The sequence below is a fragment of the Electrophorus electricus genome, chromosome 5 (genome assembly GCF_041902795.1).
Source record: "Electrophorus electricus isolate QZ-2024a chromosome 5, ASM4190279v1, whole genome shotgun sequence".
Taxonomy (NCBI): domain Eukaryota; kingdom Metazoa; phylum Chordata; class Actinopteri; order Gymnotiformes; family Gymnotidae; genus Electrophorus; species Electrophorus electricus.
The window spans coordinates 12,509,221-12,525,498 of NC_137501.1; the positions used below are offsets into that span (position 1 = coordinate 12,509,221).

Below are 16,278 nucleotides of genomic sequence, written 5' to 3' on the forward strand. Positions count from 1 at the left end.
TTAAGTAATGGAGCTTACTAATATGTTTTGAACATTAATTACTTTATCGATAAAATATTTTGTAGAAGGAAAACAATTCTGTAGAAGAAGAAAAAAAGCCCAATTAAATCTGTGGCGATATATGGCGGAAGGGTTCGGGGGCTGGGGCTTCAAGACTAGGTGAAATTGTTCATAACCGTACATTTTTCAATGACAAGTATTTTTATAGACATAAATGCCCCCCAACTGGTCAGTAATATACAGCCCTATAGGGCTCCTAAGTGCAGTTCAGCTAAGAGCATGAACAGTGTTGATGGGTTGAATCAGGTGTGTCACTGTCCCACGCGCTGTTATTCTCGAGAGGTAGCTAACGGAGCTAACGGCTATCACCGTTAACGCCAGGCTGTGTCTTTGAAACCTTGTGAAACACTGATAAAATGGTTTTTAATTAGGAAATGTGAGCTAATAATTATAATGCCCCACTACGCAAGTGAGTAAGAATGAAACAGGATATTGGACCAATGTCTAAAATTACTTAAATTGACTTTATTCATCTTCCATCAACAGAAATTAATCCCTGAGGGGTATTTACACCGACCAATACAAAAAGATGAAAAATACCATTTACAGCACCATTGTCCTATAAAATGCTGATTTATTTTCTCTCTGCTTCTCACAAAAAAAAAAAAGACTGCACTGTCACCCAGCACATGTAAACATCTTGTATGTTGTCATGGAAACTTGTTCTTCCCATTGCCTGAGATGTGTTGTGATCAGATCAAATAAATAACCCACAGCGCTTCAGCTAACCGGAATGATATTACACCTGCCGTGACACAAATGCGTACTTTAACATCAGTTATGACAGCTCAAGTTTCAACAGAACATTTAAAATAATGTGTCTTGACTTCACTATCAACCAATACTTGTATAATGTCTGCATAGGGGCACTGAGACCTAAAAGAGTAAGCCTTGAATATTTATTGTTATAAGAACTGTTCAGCTAAAATGATCCTGTCAAGACAGACAGCAAAAATAGCTCGCAGCGTTAGTCAAACATTACGCCACTGCGACCATACTGAAGTCTTTAACTCGCTGCTGGCCTTGCTAGCATTTTTTTGTGTTGAGCTATTTCTTTATCAGTTCAAAGTATACATATATAGAACCAACCTAACCTCACTGAAGAGTGCAGCACACTCAGTTTAGTGTATAAAAAAAGGCTGTTTAATTAGAGTAAAAAAGTTAAAGTACAGTCACAGCGTGTGCAAGAAACCACGTTTGCTCTCCCCGAGACCCTGAGGCAGTACAGCGCAGCTCTTTAGCTGCTCTGCCAACCCCTGGCTCTACCACTCACTCTCAAACACCTTCCTGCACATGTTGGAGTTCTCCTGATGGAGAGGGAACTCTGAACCAGGCACCAGCTGCTCCCTGCTCCTCCGCCGGGTGAAGGGTTCTCCCAAGGACAGCTTCTCCACTTTAGACACGGCCTCCCTACACACCAAGGGCAGGAGCTACAGGTTAGTAGTTGTTCTTGTCTATTCATACAGTGGCTCACGAGTTATTTTACTCTCGGATAGTCAGGCTGATTTATTACTTTCAGGATTGACATTGGAAAAAATCTTAAAGATGTTTACATTTAGTCAGAAATGTTCTGGGCATAATAAATGTAAATGTTTAGCCATTTTCCCAGTTCATCTGTGGTGACTTATAGTATATTTTTCCCCAGCTATGTACTATGTAGCAGAACCAACACATATGTAGTTCTCCAAATAAGACTGTGATGTGTACAACCAACACGTATGTAGTTCTGCACATGTGTGACGTGTGGACGGGCACCTAAACGGGAAGGTTTTCTTGTCCATCTGCATACAGACGAGGAAGGGGTACTCCGAGAACTGCACGGTGGTGATGAAGTCGAGCGCTGCCTCCATCTCGAAGCTCACCTCAATCCCCACACTCAAGAAGTCTGTATCCACCGTCACATTCCCCACTACCACCATGGCGCCCCTGTGGAAAGCATAGAACTGGCTAAGCTTCTGGCCATTGAGAGCGGTTACATCGATCTGGACATCAGATGGCATTTAGCCTGGGGGGGTTGATGGTATAAGCAGATGCTTCTCTTCTCAAAACGCCCGTTCACCTTTAATGCCCGATTCAAAATGGCCGCCAGTCATAAGTGGGTTGGAAGGTGGAATGCAGGTTGGCCTTAGAGAGCTGTGGTTTATTCGTATCTATACATAGCCTGTCTCACTGTCTGTCTGCCTGTGTGTGTGTGTATGTGTATATGCATGCCTTAGCAAAAGGGGTAGAGCTCATTTCTCTGAACACACCTGTTGCTGCCTGTCCTTTCTGTTGGCAGCAGTGGTAAAAACCAGATGCCACCTAGAATTCCTGCTCACGTAACAAAGAACAGACCTATCACCTCCGAGTTAAAGTAAATCCATCCGTCAGCATCACACACAACCACGTCACAAAATACATGCTTACTCCCAAATGGTGACAAGATATTCTCAACTTGTTGGTATTTTTTGCCACAGTCAATGTTTTCTGCTCTTTTACAAGGGCACCCTATATTTGGCCTGATGGACATGAAACCACTACCTCACCTGTCTGCCAATGCATTTGTTTCCTGGCGAGCACTTAGTCGGCTTAGCTAGCATTCCCGGGCTAGCAGCCAATAGCTAACGGAGTAGTACCTGATACAGAAGCTGCTAACGAGAAGATCAGAGGAGCACTCTGGGCCTCCCTAGCAGATTAAGGGGGACATTATATGCGCCACAAACTCATAGACAACTGCCATCGGTCGGGAACTGGAGAGAAAGGCCCTTTGCGCTCACTGGAATAGAAGTGGGTGGAGCAAATGGAGGAGAGTGTGTCTGTACCTGTTGTTAACACTGGTCTTGGATTCCCTGTACCACAGGCTAAACTCCATGCCTCCAGAGATATCAACAGCCAATCCGCCCTGGAACTCAACAGAGGCCCGCAGACCGGATTGCAGAGGGATTGCCTAAGAGAACAATTCGATTATCAGAGATGTAGAAGAAAGTAAGATTTATTTCGACCCATTGTGCGACAGAACTACTTTGATATTTTGACTGCAAGTGACACAGCAATTTAATAGAGTTGTAACAGCACTGTTAATAAGACATTATTGGGTGTTTTCTGCTACATCATGTTGTGTATCGACTGTTGTTATTATTTTAGTAGTCTGTGTGCAGTGCTTTAATTAATAAATTATGAGACCTAGGAGAATGCAGTAGAGCCCAAATGGATTAAATAAATATTCCTCAAATTCCCAATGTTTGTTCTACAAGAACACAGTAATTACCAAATGGATACCGAATCAGCAAGTGCAAAGCAAAAGCCCTCAGTGTGGAAGCAAAACATACAGAAGCTGGTTTGATAAAGCTGGACACAAGTGATCACTAAGAGTTAACTGAGTGGGTTGGTGTTTGCTGGACCGGCAGGCCTTTTGCTGTGTTGCTTTAGTAGGTGTTGCTTTAGTGTGTAGGTGTTGGGTAGTTGTTGGCTGAGTGGGTAGGTGTTGCTGAGTGGATAGGTTTTGGTAGGTGTTGGGGAGGTGTTGGCTTAGTGGGGAGATGTTGGATAGGTGTTGGCTGGATCAGCAGGGTTTTAGCTGTGTGTTTGATGTCACCTGAGAGTGGTCTGTCAGCAGTATGAGCCCCTTCACCACGTTAATGGGGTCTCCTGACAAGGAGAACATCTTGGCCATCAGGTCACTGTAACCCTTGAAGAAGGTCACGGGGCGCAGCTGCACGTCCAGGAGGATCGCTGACATTCCTGCAAATGATTCCAGGTCCTTCTCTCCCTCATCAGCTGTGGCGGCGATTAAAGACTCCAGGCCCTGGGCTTCGATGGCCACCTGTGGTGAACCAGTGAGAAGCATTACCCAGGAGCCATTAAAGCCATGCTTGGCCTGAATGGGTCTGTCTGCTAGTCAGTCTAACTTGGGCATTGATTAGCATTTCTTCTAATTCTGTATTTATGATCATAAACACTTATGTCTTATAAATACTAGAAAGTATGTTTTTATTGTGTGCTGTGAGTTGTTGGTTGCTGCTTTTAGATCTGATGAAATCAGCTACAAGGTGTAAAGTTCCTGTGATCAAATTTCTCTGGCTAATTGAATAAGAGGTCCCTTGCTTGTGTGCTGTGGCTGCAGTACCTGCAGTCCATGTAAGAGGGCGCTGTTGCTCTGGCCGTAGATGTTCATGTTGCTCCTCCTGAGGATTCCAGAGCCTGAGTACAGGATGTCCAAGCTGTAGGTGGAAGTGACATCAGTGCTGCCTGTAGGAAGACAGATGTGTTGACATCACTGCAGGAGCGCAGTATGGGACACTTTAAGCTCCCTGATAAATTACCTAATGAAGTAAATTAAGGGATATTTTAAAATTTCCTGTTAAGATTTCTCTTTAACATCATGTTTGTATGTCAGAGTCAACAAAATGAAGAGTTGTAACAGTCAAAAGGTGAAGGAGTTGAGAAACGTACGTGTCATGTAGCCAGAGTATGCAGATGAAGAGCCGACCTTTGAGAAACGGTCATAGTTGTGAACGACCATGTCCTTCAGGACTCTGCGCACCAGTTTACTACAGAACACAAGGGGAAAGGTTACAGACCAGACAGCCATTCATGACAGACCAGGCAGGCATTCCCGAGCAGTGGCAAGGCTGTGAGAAAACATAGGCATGCCTTGGGAATTCATGAAGTAATCTAGACAGGCTTGCTAGACAAAGCAAATTTACAAAAGCTGCCTTGCCTCTCGGCAAGCCGTAAGTCGTAAACTACCTGTCTGCCTGTCTACCTGTGCTGCTAAGGCTCACCTGGCAGGCATGTCGAAGCGCAGGATGTCCTCCACTTTGGAGAGCATGTGCTTGTTCATCTCATGGGGAAGGTGACCGATGGAGAGCAGCAGGTTCTTCACCTCGGCGTATGAAGGCGTGCCACTCAGGATCATGTCCGCCGCCGCCGAGCGCACACTCTTCTCATACACTCTGCGATTCTGATGGTACACTCGGTTCAGAGTCTGTTTCACCTATTCACGCCGGCCGGAATGGGACGAGAAGGGTGGGGAATGTAATACTGATTTGTGAACTTTGTTCAGTAGATGACGATGCCCTCTAATGTGCGCCATCTGTGAATTAGCAGGCTGTCTGGCTGGAGGCTATCATGATCGACTCGTCACTGGTGTTTCCATGTCTCTCTTCCTGTTTGATCTGTTGGTTAGCTGGATTAACCTGTATTATCTTAAACAGTGACCCCAACCCCAGTCTAACCCCATTATCTAATACCTCCTCTGCTGTGCTGTTGAGTGTGTCAGAATGCACACTAACCTCGGGCGTGATGAATTCTGGGCCATATCTCTGCAGTGCCGTGATGGCAGTGGTGCTGAAAGTGCCTGTCTCTGACTCTGCGAACCGGGCGAGCAGGGGCACGGCCTCAGGAAGCAGGGCATTCTTCAGAGCCAGCAGATACATCTGCACTTGCGCCTCGTCCTGTGTGCTCTCTGGCCCAGCCAAGAGTAGCTCCCGCACCGTAACGACTGCCTACACCGCCCCCAGTGGAGAAGCACAGTATTACCATGGCTTCATTCACCACTGACCCAAACACTTTTTAGATTGGATTTAGCTCAGTTTGATTGTTCAGGTTAAGTCTTTTCTGGTCTGATTTATTTCAGCTTGTCTGATTATAGTGGGATTCACTTTATTCTCAGGATTCGATTTCCCTCATATTAGTTAAGATGTGATTCAGTTGAAATCTGACTTGTGGGTATAAAAATAAGCAATACACTCTTTTGCTTGTTCATAGAATTTTTTTTTTCCTGTTTTGGTAGTGATTGACACTGAACTTGGACGTTGATTAATAATGCGTGTGTGTACTCACTGGTAGGTCACATCCTCCTTTTTGACACAGTTTTCTGACCAGTGCTCCCATGATCATCACAACAGACTCCTTTATCTCCATACTGGCAATCGGTCCTTTAGAGATATCCTGCAGAGAGAAAACACACATGCATGCATGCACACACGCACACCACACACACAACTCAGAATCATGCTTTCTTGATTTAATGCCTCCACAATTTTGATGAATTAACAAACAAAATTCTTTTAAATTTGCTGTCCAGATATTTTTAAGAGACCAGTTGCTTCTTCCTCATTCATTGGTTGTACAGTCTGGATTTATTTTGTTTCTGTAAGGATTGTGTTGTGGTTTTGTAGGGTTTGTATTACATTTTGCTTCTCAGAGCAATAATAACTACACATACTTGGCAAGTCTTTAGAGAGATTTAGATTTAACGGATTACACCTAAACACACTAATCTCAGAACTACTGAAATGGTTGCAGGTAAAGCTATATCAAGTAGAGTGTGACCATCAGACTGATCTGATGTCAGTGGGTGTCACTTTTCCCTCTCACCAGTAGGGCCTGAAGCATACTCTCGGTGGGATGGGAGGAAAAGCCACAGGCGTACAGGAAACGCTCCTGCAGGACCACACCGTCCGCTTTATGGAAGTCCAGGAACTCCAGCATGGCCGAGAGAGAAGCAGGAGTCTGAGCAGAGGTGACCGCATCCACCAGCTGAGGGCTAGAGAGGCCAAGCAGAATATTTAAACAAAGCAAGGCTGCAATCTGAGTCCAACTTAATACATAAACAAACTGGCCAAAAAATTAGAAGATTAATCTATTCCAGGACTAACTTTAAAAGACCAAGAAATAAAATTTCTGATGTATGCAGATAATTTAGTAATACTAGCACCAATGGAAGAACTTAAAAATAATCTGTCAATACTAGAAATACATGGAGACTGGGCCCTCAAAGAAAATAGACAGAAGAAAAGTAATGATTTTCCAAAACAAAAGCAGATTACAAGAGAACAAAAATGCCAGTTTTACTTTGAAGCTACCTTAATATCCCATACCAACACCTATACATATCCAAGTGTGAAAGTAAACTCAAAAGAAACTTTTAAAACTGCAGTTTCATTGCTAACAGAAAAGGCATGGAGAACTTGCTACACAATCTAATTTCTAGATTTAATACCCATATTACAATTTGGTTAAAATCATTAATTCAACCAATAATGTTATACAGCAGTAAAATCTTGGCACTAGAGAACATAGCAAACTGACATTTGTGGCAAAACACCCACAGAATTACGGCATGTTGAATTCTGCAAAGACATCCTTTAGTTAAACTGGAATGTCTCTAATCTGGCCATCAGATCTGAACTAGACAAATTTAAAAGTCCTTCTGGATATTGAGAAATTCTGGCAAATCACACCCAGGACTTGCTTCACCACAAAGCCTTTATCAGCAATAAACAAAATCCAAATGACCCACTGCACATACTAGCCAAGAAGAAAAACCTAGAAAATAGCCCAACTCAACCTGCGACACTGAAAGACTCAAAGCCAACAATCAACAGTATGCTCATCAGGAGAGATCAAAACTGAGTCACTTTGTTCTTTCATGTCCAAAATACAAAACCATGAGAAAATCCTTTCTGTAGAGAATTAAATTCCCAACCTCCCTACCCTGACTGATACAGAAAAACTGAAAATATTACTGGAGAAAATGTACAAAAGGACCATAAAATCAGAGAAAACACTATAAAAGATACATTCACAATTATTTATACTGTTTGTCATCTAATGTCACAGTTATTGTTCACTTTACTGTATTCCATTTTGGTTCAGACATTGAAATGTCTGTGCTGCAATTTTTGTTGCTGTTTTGTTTATTTTATTCATTAATTTTCTATCCTCTATAAAAACTCTTAATTTGTATATTATTACATATACTGTATTGCTTTGGCAATATAGATATTTTATCCTGTCATGCCAAGAAAGCATTTGATGTGAGTGTGAGAGAGAGAGAGAGGCAGGCAGGCTATTACATTACAGACTGGCTGTGATGGACAAACTCTTACACCACAAACAGACTGTAACAGAGCAGTTCTTATATCAGTGAGAGACACAAAGAGAGTAGCTTTTACATCACAGAGACCGTGATGGAGAAATTCACGAATCACAGAGAGAGTGATGGGTCAGTTCTTACAGTGATGTCTTGCTGCAGTTGCGAAGCACTCTGAGGATGTCAGCCTTGGCGGTGTTGCGGAGACTGTGGATCAGGGACAGGAAGCTGCGTGGTGCTGATGCCTTTGACAGGTAGTCTGGCTCCAAGTGACCACGCACTGCTCTCCATGTGTCCACCAGCTGGACACACACACAGACGCACATAAATCATCAGAGAGAGGATTTTTTTAGCACTCACATTCACATACATTTACATCTCACACACAAACTAACACTGAGTGTCTTAACCATTCTCTCACACACACACACACACATTCTCATGCATGCACACAATCACTTGTCCAACACCCATTGGCCAAATAGTAAAAACTCACACACAGGCAGACACATCTGTGGAGAGACTTACGGAGGGGCATCCTTTACACCGTGTCTTTCCCTTTTCCGTGACCACGCCCACAGAGAAGAGCTTTGCATCCACTTGCTTCACCACACGTACGGCGTCTTTCCCGGCTTCTTCCTCCGGTCCTGTGGTCACCTCCCACAGGGACAGAGACTGCCTGGGAAAGCACATTAGATCAGCAACAACTTAGCAACATCTTGCTAGCATCTCAGCATTAGAAACAGTTTAGCAGCTTATTTCTTTCTCTTCATTCCTGTCTTTCCTTGATTTCTTTCCCGTCTGACGTCTTCTGTCCCTCTTATCCTTTTGAACTCACTTCTGTCTGGCTCACCTGGACAGGATCTTAGTGGCGGTTGAATGGCGACTGTTGATGGATAGGACGTGCAGTTCCTCGGCAATAGCAGATTTCATGAAGCCATCTTCCAGGGTGATAACTGTTACTGCGTTTGACTTCCAATTCACACCCAGAACCTAGAGAGAGAGTGAGAATGAGAAATCCTATTACTTACTGAAGCAACTAAAGCTTCAGGAATACTGTTGTGGTAATGAAGGGCTTGTAGCGGTGAGAGTGAAGCACGCGTGTGTGTGTGTACTGACCTGGCTGTGACTAGTGAATCCTGTCTCTTGGGTTTTGCAGCTCTCCATGTGTTTTGTGCGGATCACCTGATTTTTTGTAGCCTTGTACTCAACTAAGCACTTTCCTGAAGCATCAGCCTACACACACACACACACACACACACACACACACACACACACACACACACAACTATATAGTAGCAGAAACCTCCAAGTTCCACAAACAATTTCCCATCTGCTCCAATATTCCCTACAACTACACCAACCTCCACCTAGCCTACCCCAATCCCAGACTACCCACCCCACATTGCTCAACCTAGCCTACCCCACACTGGTCCACCTAGTCTACCCCAGACTACTCCACACTGAACATTGTCTCCAACTACCTCCACCAACTACTAAATTAACCCATCATATGAAATCAGCAGAGCATCCTTTTGTGTCATTCTGTTGATGTCATCATCTGTCAGCCATTACCTCCACCATCTTTCCAGATTTGAGCTGCATCATTAGCATACTGGCCACACCCCTCTTAAGGTTCTTGATGGTCACAGGTTCCACCTTGTATGTGTAGAGGCTTCGCACCTGGGACATCATGCACAGTATCCATTTACATAATCTGCCTCCAGGAGAGCCACACTGTTTTCAGCACTAATCAATCAATCTGTCAATCAATCTATTATTAATCAAACTTGTGCCTGAAGAGGAATACTATAATACTTTTATATCACTATTTGTCATTTGCCTACTGCATTGTTTACAGACATTTGTCAGACTTTTTTGTTTACCTTGCCCATCTTCCAGAGCAACATGAAGGGTCTCTGCAGTGCCTCCAGCTTTTCTCTACCCAGAATGCTCTCTGTTGTAGAACCATGGAAGATGTTGTTCTTACCCGAGCGTTGAACTGCACTCTGCAGCTGAACATTTGAGATCTGAAAGATGAGACAGTGAAATGTATTGTGCTGTCCTTAAAGAGAACCTCTGTGCTTACTGGTTCTCACTTGTACAACACTTATGGAGAGAAACTCCTGTAGAAGACCCAACCACAGGTGTCCCCTCACCTGGACACGGAGCAGCTGCTCGTCCTGGTTCTCTGGGTTCCTCCAGGTCAGGCTGATGTCTACATCGCTGGAGATCTGGAAGCCAGCAGTCCCCCTGGCAGATGCCCTGGGTCGGTTCAGGCCAAGCTCCACATTGTAGTGGAATCGGTAAAGCCGGCCATTGTTCAGCCGGGGGCCTGCACTTGCACCTGATCAAACACACCGCACACGCATATACACACACCATGCTGATACAAGCTGTGGCTGGCTCCAGGTCAGCAGGAGATGTTTACTCAAGATGGTTTGAGTCAAAGGAGAATCCATGGTCAGATGGCCTAAGACCTGTGGCCTGGTATGGGGTAGTGGCAGAGGACAGAGGCATTCTGGGTAGAGAACTCCTAACCCCCACAGAGTCTTTAGTTACCAGAGACTGCAGTGTCTGAGAAACACCTGCACTCACTAAACAGTTTATCGCATCTGAGATGATCTCAGAACATTGAACGTATGATAAATGAGGAATAACTTTAATATTTTACAGAGGGTGTCTTGCCTGTGCACTCAGATCACTTTCACAGCACAAAGGGGCATGCTTGAGTGTTGTGTTTGAGGCTCACTCGGTGTGCTATTTAGTGCGATATCTGCTTTAAATGTTCATGTTGTAACAGCTGGGGTGGGAATTCAGCCCTATCTACACCGGCCGTAGGTGGGAGCTAGATAACAGCAACAAGTTACCCTCACAACATACCAGCTCCAAGGCAGAACTTGATCTGCTTACACATAGGGACAATCTTAATCTATGCTAGCAATAATTTATTTAAAGATACATTCTGTTAAAGTTGGTTTAAATCTCTGTTACGGCTTTTTCAAAGTGCTCTGTAACAAGTGTCAATATGTGTCGCCTCTCTCTCTCTCTCTCTCTCTCTCTCTCTCTCTCTCTCTCTCTCTCGGTAGAGTCCAGCCTTGTCAATACTGACGTGTCACTCTCAGATTTCATCACAACCTCACATCCTTAAATCAGATTTTGGACATCACACATCTGCCATTCTAGGCCATATAAATGCACCACTTTTACCATGCCTGCTATCAGAAGTACAAGCTTGGTCTAGCACAAGTTTAGATGTTACCCAAAGGTATACAATTCAGTTTCAATTCAGATTTTTAATCATTAACTTATTTTGGGCATAGAATGAATGAAACTAGAGTTGCCATCTGGAGCTTTATGTAAACTATCAGTTATTAGTAATGTGTTGTATTGAAAAACTTGCAACTAAAACCTAAAATGCCATTTCGTTTTTCACGGGTATTCCTGACCAGTTTAGCACTAATCTTTACTGCTTTGACACCAAGAAGAAATCAGATAAAATTGATTTTAATGGTTTGACCTAAAATAAATAAATAAACTAAAAATAAAATACTACGATTTAATCTTTCCAGGGTATGAATGAAAGTGAAGGACCACTCCCAAACACATCAGTCTGCTTCTGAAGTCTCATTCTGACCATGAGAGAAGGAAAAGCCCTTACCTTGCGACGGGACACCGACGAGGGCAGTCGCGCACAGCAGAAAAGCGACGAGTCGCTGCATGGCCGGCTCGCCGTGTAACCCGTAAAGTTCAGAGAGAAGCTTGACGTGAGGGCGAAAGAGCAGACAGGCGTATGCGGCACAGAGAGCAGGTAGGCTGTTGCTTCAATTATGCTTATCTCCAGCGAGGGCAGACTCCAAACTCCACGCTCCGGTACTAAGTACGTAGTATCCGCTAATGATTAACCCACAGCGCACCGAGAGTGGAGAATCACTGCTCATCCGCGGGGCATGAGTGGGAGGTCGACACACACTCCGCGCATCCGAGCCACTACAGCCCATCAATCAGTGCTTGATGAAAATACGTGAGTGGGGCGCGCGATCTCAGTGCGGCCAATCACCGGGCAGTCGTTGATGAAAAGAGTGCGGTTATCGCATTTTAAATCCTTTCAAAATCAGCGCGAGAGCCAAGTCTCACAGTTGTCTACCGGCTGTGATTAATAATCTGACTTGCCAGGTTGGCGCTTGCACAGTTTACAACCGCAATAAGGTAGTTAACTAAATATGCTGATCTTTAATCACATTGTACTCTCCTGAATGAAATCATTCTCATCGGTAATTACGCAAATGAAGCCAGGCAAAGATCACATGACGCCTCCGAGCGCGTGGAACATTTCGTTAAATTCCGAAGTTTCCGTGTCAAACGTCGTACGATCACCTATCAACAGAAAAGCGCTGTCTAAACGTCACTTTATGACAAGCTCCGAAAAACGAGTTCCGTTGCACTTATAGGAAAGGGATTGATCAAGCGACTGGTCTATCAAACTCATCTAAGCCTACTTGTGCGTCATATGGCTTATTCGGTGCTAAATCTTCAATGAAATGTGCCATGTAGAGTCTAAAATGTAGTGCGCTGTTTAATTTTAGAGATGAATTCGAAGGATTCTCCGGTTGACTGCGCGGCAGTAGTGGAAAGTGATGATGATTTAGTCAGTAACAGCAGTCGACAGAGATGTGATCCCGTTAACGCGACTGCGTTACAGCGATGCTCGCTACAAAACGCCAAGTAGGCAAACGAGAAGAAAAGACTGTATGACCTTCAAAACAGCCCGCTGAGTGAATCTATTCTCAATAAACTGTAGAGCGAATTGTCATCATCTGTTATCATCGTATGATTATCTCGTTAGCCTACTCTCTATGGTACAATGACGTGTTGCATGAAGGAGTCTTAGTTGAACACCAGGACGTTTTCCACATATTCTAAACCAGATCAAACATTTTTTGCAAATTACAACAATTTGAAGAATCGAAGGAATCAGAAGGCGAGACAGAAACAAGGTTGACATGTTTATTTATTGACAATGAAATCTTGCTACCATAGAGTTAATCTGTTCGTCCGGATGCGCGCGCTGGTTGTTGCGCAGAACCACATCCCGGTTCAGTGGGGAAACGGCGGGGGGGCTGGCCAGCGCGTGCTGTTCCCGCATCCGGCTCGCCGGTTTCTGTGTTGCTGTTTTCTCTTCGAATCGCATCAGTGTGCACGGCGTAAGAAACGGAGAAAATGTGTTACTGCGCGAACATTTAGAGGCGCTAAGAGCGAACTCGTGGCAATTCTGTCGCCCCCAATAGCTTTGTTACACGCACGCACGCACACTGTTATGTATCTTGTTTCTGTCTCGAGTCTCTTTGTCCAGCTGTTATGAGCCCTTGCTGTATGTCTCTGTTACAATAAGTTTGCAGTATCTGAAAACATCTCAGCATCAGCAGTGTTGTGTCCGATGGGTGGGACTCTCATTTATCCCATGTGTACCCCTCTGTGTGTTTGTGTTTTCATACATGCGCTGCAAAGCGCGCGCTTCCGGGTGGAGGGCGTTGTGAGTGCGCTGCTGGGTCGCGCGAGCTGTTCTCATCCACGCGCGCCGCACCATTCTCAGTTCACATAACTGCAGCATGCACGGGAAGGGCGGTTGGAGCACACGCACGCACTGTTCTGACCTGACCTGCAGGAGAAGATCTTCTTTATGAGTAGTTCGGTTCAAAAACATGACAGGACCTTTATTTCACGTGAGAGAGAGAGAGAGAGAGAGAGAGAGAGAGTATGAAATATGTAAATGGAACGTATTTTAATAGTTTCGTGCAAAGCTTAAGTCGCGTTTATTTGACCCAAAATAATTTTGTCTAAGCTGTATTTAAAGACAAAGCAGAAGATGACCATGTGTCGACTGTCTTTCCAAGCGATGTGACAAAACACCTGTCAAGCGAAAATCCATGGCGGAAAACAGTAAATCACAACGACCTGCAATGATGCCGTTATACCCGCGCACGGAGCTAGGCGTCATTTTTTAGAAGCAGCTGTTCTGACCTTCCTGACATTCCCTACCCTGTTCAAACCAGGCCAGGAGTTGCTTCATTACGAACCCTCTTCAGCAAATTTGCGATGACGGCATCAAACATTCCGATTCTAAAGTTAGGAATGCGGATTATTACGTTATAATAACTTGCATAGACCGTCTATGTAGCTGACCCAACTAAATAAACTGTTACGGGTATACTGAACCATGTTCAATATTACGCTAATTAATTAGCATTTGTGTATGTAATATGTGGTTATTACGGCTAGCTGGTCTATATTTAGGCTTTTTGTTTCCCTGTGCCATTAATGTAATCTTTTATAGTAATAAACAGAAAATGGTGTGGAGGTAAAGTAATAAATACACAACCTGTTTTTCAGTCTTGTTATGATCAACCACTAAGTGGAGGTATGATGGTATGATCACGTCTCTTTTTAAAAAAACATTTCATTAAATTAAATGAGGACGACACGGCCCGCCTTCCTCATACTAAAGATTAGTGTTGCTCTGATACTTTAAGGGTTGGTGCTAGGCCGAAGCCCCCTCTGGCCACCAGAGGGAGGCCTCGAGTCAGGCACGCCACTACTCAGGCTTAACGACCAACAGCTGGGCTAGGCATATATAAGCCCAGTGACCCAATCACTGAGTGCTGGGTCTTTGCCAAAGTTCTGAACCAAGCTCCTAGCTGGTAACTGTGAGCCCTTGTGCTACACCTTACTTCTGCATTGTGAGGGTATCCATGTTTTTATACGTCCCCTCCCTCCGCTCTCCAGTTTCCCCCCTCAAATTTGTCTCTCTCCAAGGCTCCCCTTAGTCATTACAGTTCCTCCCTGTATTCTGGTTTTGTTTGGGAAGTTTTAGTTTGGTTTTCCCCAGGGCATTGGGGCTGCCGTTCTCCCTTTTCCCACACTCGCCGTGGTGTTTAGTTTTTTTTCCCTCTAGTTTTGTCATCCTCCATTCCTTTGAAGGAATACGCACAGGTAGTTTTATAGCTGCCGCAGTCTAGCGGGTCTTTGTCTGCCTTGCAACAAAGTGGCCGAGGTTGAACTGCTCTTTTGGTTATTTACTTTTTTTTGTTTTACCTGTTCCACGATCTAACTGTTCTGCACACGGGCCCACCATTAGTGTGTGGTTGCTCACCCAGTAGGCTGTCAAGTCACCAAGCTGACTTGCGTTTGAGCCCACCTAACAGATACAGTTGCTGAACCGCTGAGAAGTCGCGTTCAGTTTGGTGGCTACTGCTTGTTTTTGAATAGGTAAATTCTCAACAGTTAGCGGTTAGGATTAACTTTACAGAAATTCATCTGACACTGTACAGATAAAATCTCTTCACTGTCATGTTTTTGTCCAGCACAGAGCTCTTTTAGTGTTATTAATTTACTACTAATGACCTCTAAATTTTCACTTTTGTCAAAATTCCTCTGGATGGCACTCATTAAGAAGGTGGGAAGTTATATGGAAGTTAGGGGGTAAGGTGTCGGTTTTCTTGGAGTCAGGTCATGGTTTGCCTTTCTGCTTCCGTGTCTGTCACCTTAACCATGTGCTATGTCTGGCCATCCTCTGTTTTGGTTGCTTGTTTCTTTTTTCATCCCTGGTTTTCCGTAGATACGGATTTGCCTCCTGCTTCCTCACCAGCTTTCTTCTTAAGGCTGTAAGTGATCTGAAACTGGAATCTGTTACAAAATGGAGACCAGCATCATGGGGTTAGATGTTTAGTTTTATGCAAGAGTGATACATTCCTATGGTTTGGAATGACCAAGAATGGGTGATGTTCTCCCTAAAAACAGTGATGCCATTCTTGAACACCACAGTTCAGCATTATGCTTCAACACTGTTCTTGAACACCACACTTCAACATCATTCTTCACCACTACAGTTCAACACCATTCTTTAATACCATGGTTTAACACCACAGTTCAACACCATGGCTGACAGCTAGTAGTTTATGATTTCCAGTGTCGTAATTATACTGGACAAAGCATAGTTTCTTACAAATGTAGGCTATGTGAGTGAATTTAGACAGCTTATCAGAACTTGGTGACAACACTAACACTCTGGCCATTGCACTGGGAGAAACGTTACTGCAGCCTTGCAGTCTATGTTTCCTTATTGAGATTTATTAGCAGTTTGAATCTACTTTTCAAATATAAAGGTGTGGGTTGTGTGGTTGTAGTTGTTTGGTCATAACACAGTCCTGTGTATTAGATGTTGGCACCAATTTGTTTTGTAGGGGTAGCTCAGTGGTTAAGGTACTTGAAACCCCACCACTACCAAATTGCCACTGTTGGGCCCCTAAGCATGATCCTTAACCCTCACTTACTCAAGTTGTGTTGAGTCATAATTGTAAGTT

General features: G+C 44.0%; 2 protein-coding genes across 15 annotated transcripts in view; one reads left to right on the forward strand and one right to left on the reverse strand.

The window, feature by feature from the left end:
• Positions 1-16,278, forward strand: part of LOC118241984 (uncharacterized protein C4orf54 homolog) — a 40,470-nt gene that overhangs the window by 10,278 nt on the left and 13,914 nt on the right. For 5 of the 14 annotated variants that reach the window (XR_014123775.1, XR_014123777.1, XR_014123773.1 and 2 more), the window contains exons 4-8: positions 547-1,496; positions 1,852-3,024; positions 6,424-6,565; positions 8,081-8,172; positions 11,491-11,729. The gene's annotated coding sequence lies outside the window, so the exon portion shown is untranslated. Of the gene's footprint in view, positions 1-546; positions 1,497-1,851; positions 3,025-6,423; positions 6,566-8,080; positions 8,173-11,490; positions 11,730-16,278 lie in introns of those variants that run through there. The other 9 variants (XR_014123779.1, XR_014123781.1, XR_014123782.1 and 6 more) reach the window with 4 other exon arrangements.
• LOC113583531 (microsomal triglyceride transfer protein) lies at positions 1,323-11,712 on the reverse strand. Its single transcript, XM_027019899.3, has 18 exons — positions 11,580-11,712; positions 10,078-10,265; positions 9,805-9,948; positions 9,494-9,601; positions 9,038-9,154; positions 8,772-8,911; positions 8,447-8,597; positions 8,063-8,220; positions 6,421-6,589; positions 5,884-5,991; positions 5,334-5,546; positions 4,824-5,035; positions 4,492-4,589; positions 4,166-4,287; positions 3,635-3,862; positions 2,862-2,986; positions 1,816-1,986; positions 1,323-1,470 (listed from the first exon to the last, which is right to left on the reverse strand). Exons 1-18 carry the CDS (start codon positions 11,638-11,640, stop codon positions 1,323-1,325), a joined length of 2,661 nt encoding a protein of 886 aa, XP_026875700.2. The 5' UTR covers positions 11,641-11,712.